The sequence below is a fragment of the Montipora capricornis genome, chromosome 3 (genome assembly GCF_036669925.1).
Source record: "Montipora capricornis isolate CH-2021 chromosome 3, ASM3666992v2, whole genome shotgun sequence".
In the NCBI taxonomy this organism is placed as follows: domain Eukaryota; kingdom Metazoa; phylum Cnidaria; class Anthozoa; order Scleractinia; family Acroporidae; genus Montipora; species Montipora capricornis.
The window spans coordinates 29,827,629-29,848,363 of NC_090885.1; the positions used below are offsets into that span (position 1 = coordinate 29,827,629).

At 43.2% G+C, this 20,735-nt stretch overlaps 1 protein-coding gene across 1 annotated transcript; it reads left to right on the forward strand.

The window, feature by feature from the left end:
* The first annotated feature begins 777 nt into the window (after positions 1–777).
* LOC138042843 (uncharacterized) lies at positions 778–20,474 on the forward strand. Its single transcript, XM_068888877.1, is given in 4 exon segments — positions 778–989; positions 992–6,430; positions 7,079–18,927; positions 19,364–20,474. Coding segments are annotated over 3 exon segments (17,430 nt in total). The 5' UTR covers positions 778–823; the 3' UTR covers positions 18,904–18,927; positions 19,364–20,474.
* The last annotated feature ends 261 nt before the right edge of the window (positions 20,475–20,735 follow it).

Sequence of the window (20,735 nt, forward strand, 5' to 3'; positions counted from 1 at the left end):
AAAAGACGTACAAAACTATTGCTTAGGGAAGGGAAAGGGAAAGGGAAAGCCTATGAAAAGTGCCTTCGTCATTCTTTTTCTTAGAATCCATTGTATGCCAGTATGACCATCCGATAAATGTTCAGTCTGCCACCTTGGATGAAAGGATTAATAGCAATGGAAGCGTTGCCTTCGAGGGAATAACAAAAATCCGTATTAAAAATCCAGTTAACTTTAAGGTTATCGTGCACCGACCATTGGAACTATTTTGCTGATAGTCATAACAAACATCATTTGACTGAGAGGCGATCGTTGGCGTTCTCAGGTCCCAGTCACCTTGGTGTGGACAGAATGAAAATAGAACGGCCTTTATTTAGTTATTAGTTCTCAAAGATACAAGTATGCATATACAATAGCGGTACAATAGAGACTGGATTTTCACAAATTTTGCGCATTGCTTCATTGTTTAGCAAAACAGTTGCTTTATAAATTTACGATTGTTGAAAATCTTCACAATGTTTGATTTTCATTGAACTTCAAGGAATCACCTGTTTTATCCATCACCCTAAAACATTACTCTACCACTCACAGAGCAAGGGCCGTATTTCCGGAACGACGAAAACCTGCCACGAAGAGTACTTTTGATTGGAGGAAAACAGGTACTTTTTGTTCCAACTAGCTGGCTTCATGAGATAAGACGAGTTAATCTAAATTCCGCGCCCCTGATATCATCTGTTATCTTTATGGACTGGCGGAAAAACGGCCTGTGATGTAATAACCAAACAATGGTCTCAGAGATCGCGGTCATTTCCCTGGAAAATCTAATGTACTGAAAAGCGACATTATGTTTGGCTGGTCGCCGCCAAATATTCTGGTGACTCTAATACTTTGTTTTTTAATAGTTCTTCAGTCTTACTGGTCGCCAACGCAAGCAGAGCCTTACCAAAAGCGAGACTCCTTAGGTACATATACAGCAGGTACCCATAGAGGTGTCTACGAGGGAGATTGGCCAAAATTGTCAATTTCGAAAATGGCGAAGAGAAAGAAAGACGGAGGAGAAGTCCTACTGAAGTGGACGATGAATCACAGGACGTTACACTGGGGAGAACTTTGAGTGTGGTAGCTCAAAAGAGGCAAGGTATTGAAACACCTATACAACCTCTGACTTCTGATTCTTCTATGGATCTTCAACACTTGAACATGGAAGAAAATGTTCGGTCAAAAGTTAACCAGCCGCAAAATAAATCGATATCAGTGGATGTAAAAACGGAGCAGGAAAATAAAGCCGCTGGCGAAAGCGGTAATGAGGATAACGTTAGTACGTCACAAAGTGAACTAAATGTAGGAAACAAATATGAAATTTCTTCATCAAGCGCTGAAAATGCGAATGACCAAAAAGCAAAACAGGGTATAATGGATAGCAAAGTTGCTTTAGAAGCGCACGATAAAGCTGATTCCAGCAAGTTGAGTGTAAACTATGATTCGAACCGTAAAAAAGAAACTAGTAAAGGTAAAATGGAGGTGATATTAGTGCCGAGCAGATCAGTTGATGAAAACGCCCACGTTCGCAGTGTTGAAGAGAGTACTAATAATCATCTTGGAGACCTTCCCAGTGATAAGAGCGATAAAGGAGAAGATAACCAGCCTAGTTCAGAATCTCCAAGAATCACAACAAAACAACCGAAAGCTCAAACGACGAATACAGTCCTTGTCGACAAACAGCATCAAGATAGCGATGTCAATAAAGGCGCAATTGCGAAAAGTGAAACTTCTGGTATAATTTCTAGCAATGAAAAACCTGTAGCTCCGAATGAACCCAGCTCATCCCAAAAAGCGCAGTTAAAGAATGACGAAAGCAAACCAATAAACAGTACGCCTCAAACAGATACTGCATCTGCAGAACCTGTTAGGGACGAGTTGGGAAATAGTGGATCGGAAATTGTGACAACTCATCGCCGCAGAGAACCTGAAGTCGATTCGTACGCAGAGAGAGACACGGAAGCTAAGCCTGCCAATGGGCCTGAGGTTGGGCATTTCCAAGTAGATGACAAGTCTGCAGATCTTGAAATAAATGCTAATTCTGCTGGAGTAAAGGTTAAGGCCAAGCCGGCTTCATTACAGGTGGTTTCACGCCCGGGTTCTCACTCTTCCTCGGGAGCACAAGAGAGATCATTTTTCAGCCATTACCATTATCCACCTTACCACCTTCATCATCATTGGTACCCAGGCATGCGCAGGTCCTATGGTCATTTGCATCGACACCATTTTTTAAGGCCTTATCGTCCCTTTCCCGAAAGGCGCAGTTTTGAAAGCTTTTACGATGAAGCACCCTTCTATCGCCGCCGCTTACCCTACTGGTACCCACACAGGCGTCGACACCATTTCCATGATTCCTATTTGTACGAAAGATCCCGACTTGAGGAACCTAACGATTTGTCACGTTATCGACGGAGACGGCACAAGCGCCGTTTTCGGCATATCAACCGGCCCTACCGACGCCAGTTTTACCATAACAATATTCCGATCATGAATGGCATGGATGTACCTCCCATGGGCGTGCAACCGGAAGAAGGAACGATGCCGCAGTTACCCATTGGCCCAGTTGCGCCATATACTCAGCGACAGAATATCGTGACGCCCATGCCACCACCTATAAACGTTGTTGGAAACCCACCACCTGGGTTACTTGGAGGAGTGAATGCGGCCATGTTCGGAATGAATGGGATGGATAATTTTAATGGAATAAACTCAATGAACACGGAATTCAACGGGATGAACGCTATGGGGGCATTTGGTTTCAATTTACCAGACCAAATGGGTCCCGAAGAAGGTTTTTCAAAAGAAATAACCCGTGGATTAGGAGAAATACAACGCCCTGATATGACTCCTAGGATAGCAACACCATTTAGTTTCAGGAACACACCGGTTAAGGCATCAAGAAGAGCATTCAAAAAGACAGACATTCTATCTGAAAAGGCAAACAACGATACAAGAAAGGAAGGGCAATCTCACGATCACAAAACAAAAGCTGTAGACAAGGCTACAAAAGATATTTTAAAGACAAACCTTGATAACAACTTCAGAAAAACGAAAATAAATATAAAAAGTTGGGAAAAAACTCTCAAGCGTTATCACTCACTGAAAACGCCAACGTCCAAAATACAAGAAACTCACAAGTTTCGTAGAAATACAAAATCAGCTTTTGAGAGTACAGAAAAGAAGAACACAGGAAAAATGATCACCACGCACTTACACCCACAGCATGCAAAAGAGATGGAAGGAAAGAGAAAGAATGAAATAGTGATGCACCGCCCACCAATCATATATCACCCACCACCTGAGATTTACCATCGTCCTGACATTGTAGTTCATCGTGCACCTATAATGCTGCATCGGCCTCCAATAATTTACCACCAGCCGCCTGTTGTTGTCCACCGCCCAGCGATCATTTATCATCAGCCACCAATAGTGTTCCATCAACCTCCACCAATGGTTCACCAGCCAATTTTGCACTCGCACGACACGTGGGTTGCGAAGCCTGTCGTCTACCATACAGCCTCCACAGTTTCACACGACAAGACATATTTCGGAGTACCATCTCACGTTTACGCCGGTAATTATGGCGCAGGATGTCACAAGGGAGTTTGTTTTTACAGGAAGGGAAGGGTGCCTCACAGCAAGAATACTAATGCAAAAAACTCTACCCTTTCTCAGAAAACAAAACGTGACAGTTTAAGCGATTATATGGACTACGTTTCGTCATTATGGAAACCTAACGAAGTGATAAAAAGAAATATTCATGATGACTACGAGCTTATTACGTCAAGAGATGGTGCAAAACAAAAACTGAGCTATAAAGATACAAGCGTTGGAAACATAAATAAAAGGGACCGAAATACAGATGACAGAAGTTCTCATTTCAAACGCGATAGTGATGATTTTAAGAACACGTCAGAGAAGAAAAAGAAAAAAGATGTCGTTGTGAACCGTCCTCCTATAATTTATCATCCTCCCCCTGAAATTTATCACAGGCCGGACATAGTAGTCCATCGACCTCCTCTCGTGATCCACAGGCCACCTATTATCTATCACCAGCCACCAGTTATTGTTCATCGGCCAGCCGTCGTGTACCATCAGCCTCCGATTGTATTCCACCAACCCCCACCCGCAGTTAGCCAGCCGTTGTTGTACTCTCACGACTCTTTCACTGTTCATCCTACATTCTATGCAACACATCATGGCTCGGTTGTTCGAGACTTTGGACACTATGTAGGGGTTCCAAACGTCATCACTAACTATGGTAATCCACTCTTTGGAAGAGGACCGCCGATGGGCAAGAGATCAAAAATCGAAAAGCCACCGTCAAACAAAAACGGAACATCCTTAGAAAGCGCCAATTCAACAGAGGCAGCTTCTAAGAAAAACACTCTGAAACACAGGGACAAGAAAGCGAAGAACGAATCAAACGAGAAGGCGGGAAAAAAGAACACTGTCCTGGTCCATAGACCTCCAATTATCTATCACCCACCTCCTGAAATTTATCACAGGCCTGTAATTGTTGTTCATCGACCACCAATAATGATTCATCGTGCGCCGATATTTTACCACCAACCTCCAGTGGTTGTTCATCGTCCTGCAATAGTGTATCATCAACCACCTTTGATATTTCATCAACCACCTCCAATGGTGCATCAACCAATACTGAAGTCTCACGATACATGGATATCCCATCCAGTAGTGTTTCCGTACGCATCACGTGTTATGCACCACCACACTTATGTTGGCGTACCTGATGCCTATACTGTTCGTCACTATGGAGATCACGGTTTTTATAAGTCGCACATTTTGAAACATACCCATCACGATGAGGGGCACGCATTTGAAAGAAATAAGATAACTGGCGAGAAAAAACATTCAAAAAACCAAAAGAAAGATTCACCCAAAGAACAAAGTACTTCAATGGAAAGCGAGAAGAAAAACACCAGTTTGAGTCTCAAAACTAAGAACGTTGCTACTCAAAAAGGAGGAAAGAAAAATACAGTTATTGTACGGCGTCCACCAGTTATTTACCATCCCCCACCAGAAATATACCACCGACCGGAGATAGTGGTTCATCGTGCTCCTATCGTCATTCATCGCGCTCCAATAATTTACCACCAGCCTCCTGTAGTTGTGCACCGCCCTGCCATTGTCTATCATGAGCCACCGCTCATATTTCATCAGCCGCCACCAGTTGTACACCAGCGAATTTACAAATCACATGATTCATACATTCGGAGGCCAGTTATGAAGTTGTTTTCATCTCGCATGCATCGTGCAGGACACTTGTACCACATTCCCCACGCATATTACCACGGACGGGGTGGTGCAATTCATTTTATGGCGTTCGGAAAATCCAAGGTACCTCAAAAAGAACATTTTCATGAAGAAAAGGGCGACACAAGAACAACAGTCAATGAAAGCAAAACGTCAAAAACACAGAGAAGGAGTCATCATAAGCATAGAAAACACTCTACGTTGACAAGAAGCAAAGACAAAACAGAAACAGGAACTAAACTTCATCACAACTATAAATTTCTCTACCATAAAGCTGAAGAGGTTACCGAAAAAGCACATAAGAAGAACTCTGTGGTCATTCATCGGCCGCCAATCATTTACCATCCACCACCAGAAATCTACCATCGACCAGACATCGTAGTACATCGTGCCCCAATAGTTCTCTATCGTGCTCCTATTATTTATCATCAGCCACCCGTGGTTGTTCATCGACCAGCCATTGTTTATCACCAGCCAGCTATTGTTTTCCACCAACCTCCACCCATGGTCAATCAGCCAGTTCTACACTCTCACGATACCTGGGTGTCAAAAGCTGTGGTTATACCTTATGGATCGCGTGTACGCCACATAGCTACCTATAGAGGTGTGCCTCACGAGGGAATTTTTATGCATGGATTTGGTACAGGAGCATTCGGAAAGTCAAGAGTTCCCATCAGAGGCTCGCGACGGAACGAAATACATGGTATCAATGTCAAAGGGAGTGATGGAACAAGTGAAACAAAAACGGAAGAAAGTAAAGAGTCAAGGGAACAGAGTGGTAAAGAAAGGAATCGTCTAACCAGGGTTTCACGCCATGGCAAGAAACGTAAAGAATACAAAACAATAGCAGCAGCAATAATGAAGAAAACGTTGCCGGATCGTCCTTCACCTGAATATATCAAGAACCGCGTTGGAACTGGCGCAAGATCCCCAAGAAGCCTGCAAAACTTATTTGGGGGTTTCAACCACCCTGTGTCAAGCGCTGCCTTTCTCCGTGATCTAAACAATATTAAAAGCGACGTTGGGGCGAGTGCAGAGATGAGAATTCAAAGTGCTATTAGCGATCATCAGGGCCCTATTGGTGCTAATGTCAGGATACAGAGAGGAATAGCTGAAACATGGAACAAGTTTGAAGGTGAGAATCCATATCAAATGTTTAAACGTAATAGTGAAGAAAGTGACGACAAATCTACATCAGACGAAAACGAAGGCAAAAACACCAATAGCACCAAAAAGACAATACTTATAATTCACAGGCCTCCGATATTGTACCATCCACCAAGCCACATGATCCATCGACCATCTATAGTTGTTCACAGGCCGGATATAATTGTCCATCGCCACCCCATCGTCTTACACCGTCCGCCAATTCTAGTTCACCGCCCCCCAATCATAATTCATCGCCGGCCAATTCTAATTCACAGGACGCCAATCATAGTCCATCGACCACCACTAGTGTTTCATCGGCCTCCGATAATAATTCATCGCCGGCCCTATATTATTCATCATCACCCGATTATGATACACCGAGCGCCAATTGTTATACACAAGGGACCTCAAATGCTAATTCATCATTCCCATCTGATTCATCATTATCCTATGCATATGATACACATGCATTGTCCTGGTTGCGGGTTTGGAAAATCCACCGTAGCACGACTTGAGGTTAAAAGAACTCATCGAAAGAATGACAATACGTCACTTTCAGACAGACTACATAAAGAGTCTACTGTCATGGATTCCCACTGGAAAGGTTCTAACCTGCCAAAACGCTCTGTTGCAGAAACGAAGCCGAAGAGAAGTTCCACAGAAGAGGGAAAACACAAGAACAGCAGACGTGACAAACACAAAAAGAAGAAGGACGTGGTAGTAAACAGACCTCCGATAATTTACCATCCACCACCGGAGGTATACCATAGGCCAGATATCGTTGTTCACAGGGCACCTATTTTAATTCACAGGCCGCCTATTGTATATCATCAACCTCCCGTTGTTGTTCATAGACCAGCTGTTGTCTATCACCAACCACCAATCGTGTTCCACCAACCTGCTCCAGCAGTTAATCAACCACTGCTTTTCTCACACGATAGTTTCGTAGTCCATCCAATGGCTTTCGCGTCCCACATGGGTTCTGTTGTCAACGATGCTGGACGGTACATTGGTTTACCACATGGAGGAGTAACTAACTACCCGGGATCTATACCCCATGGAATCACAGGGCATGTATTCCCATCGCTAAACCCACATAGTTGGTCAAGACGTGCTGAGGTTTCTAAACCAAAACAGAAGAAAAACGAAAAAGTCACACACGAAAAGCATGACAAACTAAAACGGGGATCAGCTCAAATAAAAGACAACAAAAACGGAAAAGGATTACAAACAAGTTCTTGGCAGAAAAGCAAGCAAACGAAAGGTGAGCGAAAAAACAAAGTTGTCGTCGCTCGACCAGCTATGATATATCACCCGCCACCTGAGATTTATGATCGCCCAGACATAATCGTTCACAGACCAGACATTGTCATTCATCAACCGTCAGTTGTTTACCACCAATCCTCAGTAGTAGTACACAGGGCTCCAGTGATTTATCAGCAGCCTCCAGTTGTATTTCACCAACCAGCTCCAATGATTACCCAACCAGTGTACCACGCTCATGATACATACATTGCGCAGCATGTGTATCATCCGCATGAAAGCCACATTTCTCACTCGGCAACTTACGTGGGAGCACCCCATTACTACCCAGGTCATAATAGTTATGGATGGGGTTTACTAGGAAATGAGCCAAATGCGCATGCACATCCAGCTGCACAGTTTCCTGAATACGGTTATCTCAACAGTCCTGCCTATCCAACCCAATATCTAGTCCCCAGAGCGTATGTGCGATCAAAAGTTGAAAACGATAACAAGAAATTTATACACTAGGATTCAAAAGCAAAAAATGGCCATATGATCATAAGAAGAAGGTCGGCAGTGTTGAGTAAGCATCACCGTCATCATCACCACCATCATCATCATGATGATCATGATCATGATCATGATCATCATCATCATCATCATCGCGTAATCACCGACTATGATCCTCATCCAGTCACTTCCATTGCGCATATTGGACATCGAAAACACACCATCATTATACATCGACCTCCTCTGATTTACTATCCACCACCAAGAGTTTATAACCAACCAGATATTGTCATGCATCAACCTCTGCTTGTTTATCACAAACCGTCTATAGTGCTCGACCAGCCCCCAACAGTGGTGCATCACCCAAAAATAGTCTATCATCAGCCGTCGGTAGTCTTCCATGATCCTCAACCAATAGTGCACACTCCTGTAATTAGTTCGCCATTATTAGTTAAGTCTCACATGGAGAGAGTTAACACAAAGATAGTATCCTCAAAGCCTGTCAGTGGGAAGGATTCGGACTTAAAAGGTGAAGAGAAACCAAAATCGGACGAAAAGCGAGACCTTTCAAATCCACCTCAACGAAAGAAAAGGAAACAAAGGAATGGATCGAAGAAACAAAATGTTGTCGTCCATCGGCCACCAATAGTGTACCATCCACCACCGAATATCTTTCACAAGCCACCCGTTGTAATGCATCAGCCTCCCACGGTTGTTTATCGCCCACCCATCCTCATACACAGGGCTCCCGTGGTTGTTCAAAGTCCACCTATGGTAATTCACAGGCCTCCAATTGTACTTTACCAGCCAGAACCTACATATCATACAACGTGGGGATACGCTTTTGGAAAGTCCAAACTGGAAGGTGAGAATAGCAAACAAAGCAAAGCCAAGCACAGTGATAAGAAGCAAGGGGAAAAGAAAAGCAGAACAAAAGGTACAAGGCGCTCAAAGAGCACTAAAGCCGACAGGAAAAACATGGTTCTTGTTCATAGGCCTGCGATGATATACCATCCCCCACCAGAAATATACGACCGTCCAGATGTCATAGTGCACCGTCCAGATATAGTCATCCACAGACCGTCAATTGTGTATCACCAACCATCAGTTGTTGTTCACCGGTCTCCGATAATATACCGTCAACCACCAGTTGTTTTTCACCAGCCTTCGCCTATGGTGCATCAACCAGTTATGCATGCACACGATATGTATGTTGCCCATGCAGTTCCAGTGCCGCACACTTCACACCTTTACCACGCAGCAACCTATGTGGGCGCTCCAAATTTTTTCAAACAGCCACATATCAACGGTTACTTTGGGCATGCTTTTGCGAAATCAAAAGTCACGAGGATCAGCAACGATGATAGTAACGATGTAAACAATACTAGGACAACGAGCACAATTTTAAGTGAAGATGAAAGACATTTCCCTTTAACGCCCGGTGCACCTTCAAAAGACTTGGGAAGAAAAAAGTCCAAGCCAGGTCTTAAAGGCCACTTAAAAGCGGGAAAAAAGAACCAAGTTATCATAAATAGACCAGCCCTTATTTACCACCCCCCACCTGAGATATATGACAGACCAGATGTAATTGTTCATCGACCAGATATAGTCGTTCATCGTCCCTCTATTGTCTTTCACCAACCATCCGTAGTTGTTCACAGACCCCCAATAATATATCAAGCACCATCCGTGGTTTTTCATCAACCCCCTCCTTTAGTGAATCAACCGATCATGCACTCTTATGACACGTACGTCGCCCATGCAGTGCCGGTGCCATATTCATCCCATATTCAGCACACATCAACCTATGTTGGCAGTCCACACCATTATCCAGGTGCATGGAACTATGGCTGGGACCAATTCAATCCGTTTGGCTTAGCGTATGGAAAGTCTAAAATACCCTCAAATGAGGCAAAGGTGTCACATCACCGCAAATCAGGAAGGAAAGATAAAATAAGACGAACACTGAAAGACCAAAGTAAAAGAGAAAAGAAAAAAGACAAGACTTTAAGCAATAGTAGGAAGAAAAACCAAGTGGTGTTTCAACGCCCTCCTTTAATCTACCATCCACCACCAGAGGTGTACCACAAACCCGATGTAATTGTGCATAGACCTGACGTCGTTATCCATCGTCCTGCTGTGGTTTATCATCAGCCGTCGGTAGTAATTCACAGACCACCGGTGATTTATCATCAGCCGCCAGTTGTGTTTCATCAGCCAGCTCCTAGTGTGAGTCAGCCAATTCTGCATTCACATGACACATATGTTAACCATCCGTATTTTACCCCCGCCTCGTCCAGCCTCTACCACATTGGGAATTACATTGGCTCTCCACATTTCTACAGTGAAGGATTGGGAGAGCACGGATATGGCACTGCCCACGCCTTTGGTAAGTCAGAGGTACAAATGTCCCAGAAGAAAGGAAATCACCACAAGAACATGAACATTCAGCGAAAGGGCTTAGGAACAACGTCGGGAAAGGATACCAAGGATTTGGATGACAAGCCGAAATTAAAAAAAAAGTCCAAAAAGGTTACGTATGGGATAAAAAAGAATCTTGTTGTGATGCGTCGACCTCCTTTGATCTACCATCCACCACCTGAAATTTATCACAAGCCGGATGTTGTTGTTCATAGACCCGATCTTGTAATTCACAGGCCTTCAGTGGTCTTTCACCAGCCTTCGGTGGTCGTTCACAGACCGCCAGTAATTTACCGACAACCTCCAGTGATATTCCATCAACCATCGCCCATGGTACAACAGCCAATCCTACATTCCCATGACACATATTTGGCCAGCACTCACTTTGACCCTTTTATTGCGCATGTGTATCATACTGGTAGCTACGTGGGTGCTCCGCATTACTATCCAGGAGGATGGGGACACGAATATAGCGCGTATAAGGCTTTTGGGAAATCAAAAGTCGAAAAGAGAGCAAAGAAACAAAAGAAAATTGAGAGCCATGGAGACAAGAATAAAAACTATAGAGGTAAAAACAAAAGGAGTGTACCAATGGAAAAGGATTCTTTTGAATTAAAAAAGCGAAAACACAAGAAAAAGGATGCTTCTAGAGGAGACAAGAAGAACGTAGTGATAATACGCCGTCCTCCACTTGTTTACCACCCTCCTCCAGAAATATACCACAAGCCCGTTGTAATTTTACACAGACCAGATATCGTGCTTCATAGACCTTCAGTTGTCTTTCATCAACCATCCGTTGTCGTGCACAGGGCACCAGTAATTTACCGTCAGCCACCAGTGGTTTTTCATCAGCCATCACCAATGGTGAATCAGCCTATCTACCACTCGCACGAGACGTATCTGGCGCACCACCACTTTGTGCCATACTTGTCCCACCTAACTCACGCTGGTTCTTACGTTGGAGTTCCGCACTTTTTCCCCGGGCATCAAAGCATGGGTGATTTCTTTGGTCATGCATATGGAAAATCCAAAGTGGAGCCCAGTTTAAAAACGTCGCAAGGAAAAAGTGAGAGCCTCGGAGACAAGAATAAAAACTATAGAGGTAAAAACAAAAGGAGTTTATCAATGGAAAAGGATTCCTCTGAGTCAAAAAAGCGAAAACTCAAGATAAAGGCTGCCTCAGGAGGAGACAAGAAGAACGTAGTGATAATACGCCGCCCTCCACTTGTTTACCACCCTCCTCCAGAAATATACCACAAGCCCGTTGTAATTGTACACAGACCAGATATCGTGCTTCATAGACCTTCAGTTGTCTTTCATCAACCATCTGTTGTCGTGCACAGGGCACCAGTAATTTACCGTCAGCCACCAGTAGTTTTTCATCAGCCATCACCAATGGTGAATCAGCCTATCTACCACTCGCACGAGACGTATCTGGCGCACCACCACTTTGTGCCATACTTGTCCCACCTAACTCACGCTGGTTCTTACGTTGGAGTTCCGCACTTTTTCCCCGGGCATCAAAGCATGGGTCATTTCTTTGGTCATGCATATGGAAAATCCAAAGTGGAGCCCAGTTTAAAGACGTCGCAAGGAAAAACAACAAAACCAAGCAAAAAGTCTGAGGGAACGGAGAAACAAGCGGCAATGCATGAAGACTTGTATCGGAAACTAAGAAAACAGGTTAAAAAGAACAAAAGTAGAAAAGGAAGAAAGAAGACAGTCCAATTACACCCTGAAAAAGAAAACAAAAAGGATCATCATAGAGTACACAGAAAAAATATGGTTCTCGTGCAACGTCCAGCACTTATTTACCATCCTCCACCAGAAATCTACGCGAGACCAAATATCATAGTTCACCGACCAGATGTTGTCATTCATCGACCGTCAGTGGTGTACCACCAACCTTCAGTAGTCGTTCATCGTCCACCAATTATCTACCAGCAACCTCCAGTAATATTCCATCAGCCAGCACCAATGGTAAAGCAGCCCATCTACACTTCGCACGATATATACCAAAGTCACCCGCAATTTGTCCCTTACGTCTCTCATATAAATCATGCGGAAACCTACGTGGGCGCTCCACATTACTTTCCTGGAGAGTGGAAGTATGGTTATGGTTTCTCCGACTCCTTTGTACCGCGGGACGTCGGATTTCATCAGTGGAACGGATTCACAAGTCCCATGTCTCAATTGTCACCGTACAGAGCCGACTCTTTCGTCTCCAATAGCTTAGGAAAGCCAATGGGAGTCAGGAGTCGCCAAGGTACAGCTTTTGCCAAGTCTGCCATGTCTCAATTGTCACCGTACAGAGCCGACTATTTCGTCTCCAATAGCTTAGGAAAGCCAAGTGGAGTCAGGAGTCGCCAAGGTACAGCTTTTGCCAAGTCTGATGTTCAAAAGTACCACGAAAAAGCCAAAGACATCAGGAATAATACGGTGATTAGGAAAAAGTACAACGAGAGGAAAAAATCTAAGGAATCCGACAAAAAGGACCGAAAACGAAGTAGACGTTCAGCTCATTTACCTAAAAGTTTACGTAAAAGAGTCAATGAAACAAGCAAAGGAAGCAAGAAAAATATGGTCATAATAAGACGACCTCACCTTGTGTATCATCCACCTCCAGAGGTGTATCATAAGCCTGATGTTATTGTTCATCGACCAGATGTAGTAATTCACCGGCCCTCAGTGGTATACCACCAACCTTCAGTAGTGGTCCATCGCCCTCCAATTATTTACAACGAGCCACCAGTGATATTCCACCAGCCTGCCCCAATGGTCAACCAAGCAATTTTTCATTCGCACGAACACTATATCGCCCATCCTTCCTTTGTTCCCTTTACGAGTCATTTATATCACACCAGCACTTACGTTGGCGCTCCAGAGTTCCTCCACGCTCAAGGAACCTCTTTGTATGGTCACGCTATTGGAAAATCAGATGTTGCAAAGCATAAATCAAAGACTAGAAACGCAAATCACAAGACTGAAAATAAAAACAAAATACGTAGACTGGTAAAAGAAAAAAGCACTAAATCCGACGTCTTCCACCCACAAAAGGAAAAAGACGAAAAGGCATCTAGAAAGAATGACATTGTTGTCAGTCGCCCTCCCATTATCTACCACCCACCCCCAGAGATTTACCATCGACCAGACATCGTTGTTCATAGGGCGCCGATAGTGCTCCATCGACCCCCGATAATCTATCACCAGCCGCCAGTAGTTGTTCATCGACCAGCTGTTGTGTATCATCAACCTCCCGTTGTCTTCCATCAACCACCGCCTACAGTTCATCAGCCTATCCTACACTCTCACGACTCATTTGTCGTGCACCCTAATGCAAAATTTTTTCCTCAAGGCTCTACGTTAACACACAGCATGAATTACGTTGGAATTCCGAATCACGTTTTGCACACGGATGATACGGCGTTCCATGTGTTTCACCGATCAAACATAGAATACTCTGACAAGGAAACATCACATAAAACAACACCGAAGCGCAAAAGCCCAGTGCCTAAATCAACCATATCAAAAATACCCACAACCAATAAAGAAAATACTCAGACCACTATAACAGATCAAACGCAAAAGAAGACTTTGCGATCAATCATACGTCGACAGAGATTGAATAAAAGACAGCTTATCGGCTCGCATTCGCTTTTTGGGTCCTTTTCTCCGATTAATAACATTGACAACTCTCGAACATCAGTTGAACAGAACCACAAATTATCGACCATACCAGGAGATGTCTCGAATCTTGAGAAAAATACCGCAAAGAGGCAACTTATTTTACAAGAACCTACTGAAAATGTGCTCCATAACACTTTACCCTCTGTGTATGACACCCTAGAAATGGCAGCCTTGCAAAACCAAGCCTTGCGTACCACTGAGGACCTACAGGAATTGAATAGGGCGAATAGAGTAACTTTACCTTTTTCCGGAAACAGTTTGGAGAGGGCTGCGATCCGACAGTATCCTGTTCCTTTGCAAAGTTACCTTCAGTCAACGCCAAAACATTACTCTCCAGATGTACGAGTCCACGTCGAAACAACAAGGTCTTCCATACCAAGAAACTCACGAAATAAGCGGCAGATTGTTCCTTTGTATCAGCAACAATATACAACACAAATGCACCCACTTGTGTTACAAGCACCAAATACCCAGAATACGGAGGATACCACCAGTGCGTTTTCATCTTCATCCCTTTATCATCTATTCAGCCCCTATCATCTAGCATACCATCAGCTTACAAATCCATACAACTACTTAGGCATCAACGCGGTACAGCATCATCCCCGTGTAAATATCAACGTACAGTCAGCAAGGTCCACAATACCAAAGGGAGATCACTTCATTCAAAAGCGATCAGAGGAGAAAAAGTCAAAAAGACAGTTTTTAGCGGTCATGTCTCCTTTATCTCCTAAAATGCCATTTGGTTTACAGTCAGGAATGATGCCCCTCCCCATCTCACCCTACTACAGTCTACAACGTTTCCAATTACCACTGGTACCATCCCTAGATGACTCTGAGGAGTCTGAAATGGAGGAGCCTACATTTCCAGAGACATTACCCGTTTTTCGTGGTCAATCACAAGACATCTTCAACCCCTATAACGCATTGCAAGATGATGAAAATTATTCACCGTCGATTAATTTTATGGCTTCGTACTTAAGATCACTTTATAACAGCTACCTGGGATATCCACCTAATCAGCACGGTCGAAAACCCAAAGTCGACATAGAAGTACATGCTGCAAAGTCAGATATACCCAAAGTAACGGAAGACACAAAATACTTTCACGCTCGTATTGCTAAACGACAAATGAGTGATTTCTTACCAAACAGTCGATTAATTTCAAATCATCATAACTTGTCTGCAGCTAATGGACCGAAACGTTATCATCATAGTTCTCTGCACGTTAGCAACAACGTGGAAACAGCGAAAAAGCATGAGATGATCGCCGTAATCAAAGAAAGGAGGTTTCCAGAATCAAGAAAACGGAAACAGTTTCAGCAAACTAAAACAGGAGATAAGAGAGACGAGCTTTTGCAAAACAGCGAAAATGGACAAGGGATTTCTCCATACCAAGGAAACTCTAATTTTATGGCCACGCAAGCCAATGAGTTTGTTAGCACGAGTGAAAGCAGTCCTCTGCAAAATGAGATAGATCCAGGCAACAACGAGGGTATTCAAACGCCATCCCAACAACAGGACGTGTTGGAGACAGATGGGCAACAACAGGAGGCGCAGTCGCAAGAGCAACTACAGGAGCAAGAACAAGATCAACAACAGAGCCCAACGCAGCAGCCACCGAACATTCCTGATCAACCTACAATTGAACCGTTCCAACAACAGTTAGTTCTTCCCGCACCCCTAGCACCAATACAATTGCCAATTCAGCCACCTTTGCAACCAGCCTTTAATTTACCTCTTGTGGCACCCGTTCAAAGTGATGCCCAAGGTGCATTGCCGGGGATATCAAGGGCCAAATCAACAGAACAATCAAGTTCACAACAAGGATCGGACGCCGGTGAGTGGCAACCCAAGCACACGACAATTGACATTAAAGTGGGTGCTAAATCCATCGTTCCACAAACATCAACAAAAACCAAAAAATCTTCACTACAAGAATATTTCCCCCAGACAATGGATGAGAAAAAGGATAATCAAAGGCGCGAGAGAATTTCTCTTTTAACACGTTTCCCTGCAATGCAGGTGTTACCCCAAACTTTTAAACAAAACGGAGTTATGATGCCTCCTTTCAATACCTTACCTGTGAATCACAGAGTTAAGTCCAATGGAATGCTCTTGGAAGAGCTACAAAAGCAGAAAAAGTACCAAATACTAAGAGCCAAGATGAACAAGGGACATAAGAAACTAAAGGAAAATGCAAAGAAACGCGAGTTCTTTGCTATTCCGCAATCGACTTTACCAGCTCAACCATACCTATTTCCAGCACAAGCAAAGGCTCAGTCCAGACCAAAAGTTTCAGTTACCGTAAAAGTCAATCACAAAAAATCCACCTTTCCAACGGAAAAATACCTTTCGCAACAAAAAGGTGAGAGTGGCCCTCATGATCAAAAGGAAAAACCCAAGCGACAAGTGTATGGAATGGAACCATATACAAATCCATTTCTAAAATCACCTCAAGTGCCACAAGTTCAAATGAAAGCTCAGCAACCTAAAGTGTCCATCCAGGTTGAAGCGGAAAAAAAGAGAACGATAAGACAGCAAGGAAATAAAGGAAATCAAAGCACAAAAGAAAGACGTCAGATATACGGCTTATCAGAATTACCACAAGGTGGAATAATGCAACCAGTGTCCTTGACCAGTCAGACTCGACCACTTGGATATTTTCCGACCTCACTCCATACACCACGTGTTTCCATCAATGTTGTAACTTCAAAGCGATCTAAAGAAGACTTCCATGACATCCACAAACGCCAAATGCTTGGTTTCCAATCTGATGTTGTAGAAACCATGGGAGGGCACCAAGAAACTATTCCACCCAGTCAAGAGCCATTCATGGATAATGAAGTGGCAGAGTACAACGCTGCTCAGACTCCCGACAACGTACAAACACAATCATCCGAAGATGAGGCATCACAGACGACCATTCAATCGAATCCGGCAATACTGCAACAGCAGCAGACACCAGTTCTGTCTTCAAACGAGAATGACTTTAACGAGCGGCCGCGAGTTACAGTTCATGTTGAGGCCTCGAAGAGAGATAGCAAAGCGAATAAAGAAGGACATCACATTTCTCCAGGTTTGTCAAAAGGTAAGGTATCTGAACACCGTGAAGGTGCAAACGGCTATGGTCCACCAAAGAAATCGAAACGACAACTGTTCGGTACTGTACCTCTCTTTAGTTCATTGGATCAAACAGGCATATCTGCTGATTTACAAGATGGATCTAATGCAAGGTCATCTGTACCCATATCAGCTGGAAACACGGGGTATACGAGCCACCGAATTCAGAAACGGCAGTTTTACAATTATCTAGGAGGTCAACAAGAAGGGACACTTTCTGATCAGGCAATAAAAGATACCAATGAAGCCCAACAACAACAGCAGCAAGGCATACCAATAGGGGTATTTCAACAGGAGCCAGGTCTGCAAACGGAGGTTCCACAAATGAATCCTCGACAAGGCTCCGTATTACCAGAAAATAACCAGTATCAGAATCAGATAGACTTACCAGAGAACAATCAACTTAAGGGCTTGTTTGGTCCTCTTAGTACACTTAATCGTCCTCGTGTCAGCATAAACGTTCAAACAACCAAATCCCAAGTTCCCATCACCGTGGCAACCAAGCGAAATACGCCAGAGAACGAAGTATCAAAAAGTCTGGAGAAAGAGAGTAAGAAATTTAAACGCCAATTTGAAATAATTGGGGGTGGTGGAGTGATAGAGAGAAGGCGGGGATCAAAGTTGCTAACATCACCATCATTAAAAAAAGGACGAGGAGGAAACCTGTTAGGTTTCGGCACTAATCTGAACAAGCCAGTTGAAGTTTTTGCAGATCCGATCACTAATCTTGTTGCTGGTGGATTACCCGCAAGAAAGAGGCCGAGGCTTGGAGGAATTCGCATCGATAGCCCGCCCGGTTTGGGAACTATACCCCTTAAAGGTAGTGTTAACCCGATAGAAAGTACACTAGCTCCTGGTCAAGGTGTACCATCTATAATCCAAGACAATGCTGCCGAGGAAATCGCCCCATTTGTACAAGACGCTGCAACGACCGGCAGTAATCCTTTGCTTCCTCCCAATGGTATCGCGGCACCTACAATTGAATCTCTTGGAAAAGAAAACATTGCAGATATGCCATTACCTGACACTCCTGCAGAGAGAACAGAGATTGTACCTGTATCCAACCTTAACCAAGCTTTAGTTCAAAACTTTCCTTTGGAATCTGCTTCGGCGCCACTTCCAGAACGCCAAGTGCTTCTTACTCCACAAGTGCTTCCAATGGCCCCAATTGTACCTTTAGCACCACCTATGCTTGTACCACCGGCAGCCACAATGCCATCTCTGACAGCAACGGACCCGAATGGACCCGAAAATCTTAATTCTCCACTCCTTAGACCCGTTTTCCCACCTATATTCCCCATGGCGCCGCCAATAGCTGCCCCACCTTCACCTCCTCCCAGTCCCACAGGAGTACTTCCCGAATCAGAAGAGGATAAGCCATCAGTACACGTAAATGTGGAAACGGCAAGATCTCATGTCCCTAGAGTGAAACATCCCAAAGCGAAAACGAGTGACCAAGCCGGTCGTGGTTAGGGTAGAGGAATTACATAAGTAAAGGTATGAAAAAACATATTTCCCATTTCTTTTACAGCAACGTCAAGGACTTGACAGTAGATGACGTATGTTAAAACGCTGTTAGTGACAAGGTAAACGCTCTATCTAATTGTGTAAGACATAAATTAAACTTAAACTGGTGTTATATTTACATTGTATTAAATGCTTTAAGGTATGCGAAGCAGCAATATAATATCAGGTCGTGACAACAAAATCGCAAAACCACAGCGACGAAATAATTAAGTTTTGCAATGATAGCTTGGCATTCTTGCCAAAGAGAGCTACTGACTTTGCACAACTATGTGACTGTAACACGTTATTTTTATGGAAAAGCAAACGTTCAAATGAGTGAGGGTACACTTACGTAAATTCTGGTGCACCTTATTGGTTTTGCGTATAAACTTTACTTGTCTCAAATGAACTTCCTCGTATTTTTTAGGACCAAATGTAGATTTGTACAGCAGAAGAATCAAACAACGAAACGGCGCGCGACTGTTGAAGGGAAAAGTGTGAAACTCCTGTAGGCAATTACACCATCGTCGAGGCGATTCCAAGGCGGACATAATGTTAACCATGTTCGAAAGTATTAAATTTAGAAGCAATAGACGCGTATATGTATTAAATTGAAACAGATGATTCATATTTGCACCTCCTGTAACGGCAAGGGATGCTGCATTAACAGTGAGATGTTGACAAAGTTCACGACATCGAGTGAGAAGAAATGCGTCCCAGATTTTGTGCACTCTCTCAAGGAGAGCGATTGTTCCACTCCTAGGTTTCCTATTACATTTCTCTGTGAATCAAAGTGGTTCCCGTATAGTTTATTTTATGTTTTTCTGCACACTATTTTCGATTGGAACATACATCAAGCTCAACCTTGCTCTGTTTTAACAGTGGCATTCGAGGCCCCACTTAAGATTCTTTCGTCGTAAAGTTAATCGAATGCGACCGGTTTTTCTTATCAGGATTTCAACGCAAAAAAAAAAAAAGCTCTGGCAGTAAGGTCAAAGCAAACTTAACTGTAGTAATGAGTTCTAAACGACAGGATCTGTCATGTTTCTCTTTTACTATAATTACTCTATTTTGCTCTTCTTACGATACCAAAGGCGTTTTAACGCAGTAAACTCATCAGTGTGACCCCAGCCCTTGCAAAACTAAAGCTCAGTGTTTCACGGGCCATAACACATTTATGTGGTGTGAGATTGAGCTTGGTGAATGTAAACATAACTGCATAAAAGAATTTGAGCAAATTTGCTTTTGTAGCATTTGAAAATCGAGAAGTCTAGATCTTAGTTTTCAAACAACTTTGGTCATTCTTTGTGGTGGAGCTTTCGTTGATTGCAGTCAATTAATTAAAGATTTCGTATACTTCTTCTAAATTTGCATGGCGGAATATAAATAATTTAATATTCACTGACGTCTTCAGGTTGCATGAAAACTGTGAGGACATAAACATTACACAGTAGACAAAAAGCATATTTTTCTATGAATAAAGGCTTCAATGAAGTTGAAAGGCGTTTTCGAAACAATTGTGACAATAAAATCTTGGATTTTAATTACATGGAACTGCGTTTTTCCTTGCCTGGCGTCTTCTTGCTAAAATTTCCTAGATCCCAAAAGACATTTTTTTCTCTATAGAAAAATCGAAGTAATTGTTTGTTTTAAGTATTTTAAGAAGGCGATATATAACATGACATACACATTACGTCAACACACAATAGAATTTACCAAATAATTGCAGTTATCTCTTTATCTCGTGGGTACATGATTCGCTCGTAAGACGGGGATAACAATATACATTCAAGAGAAAA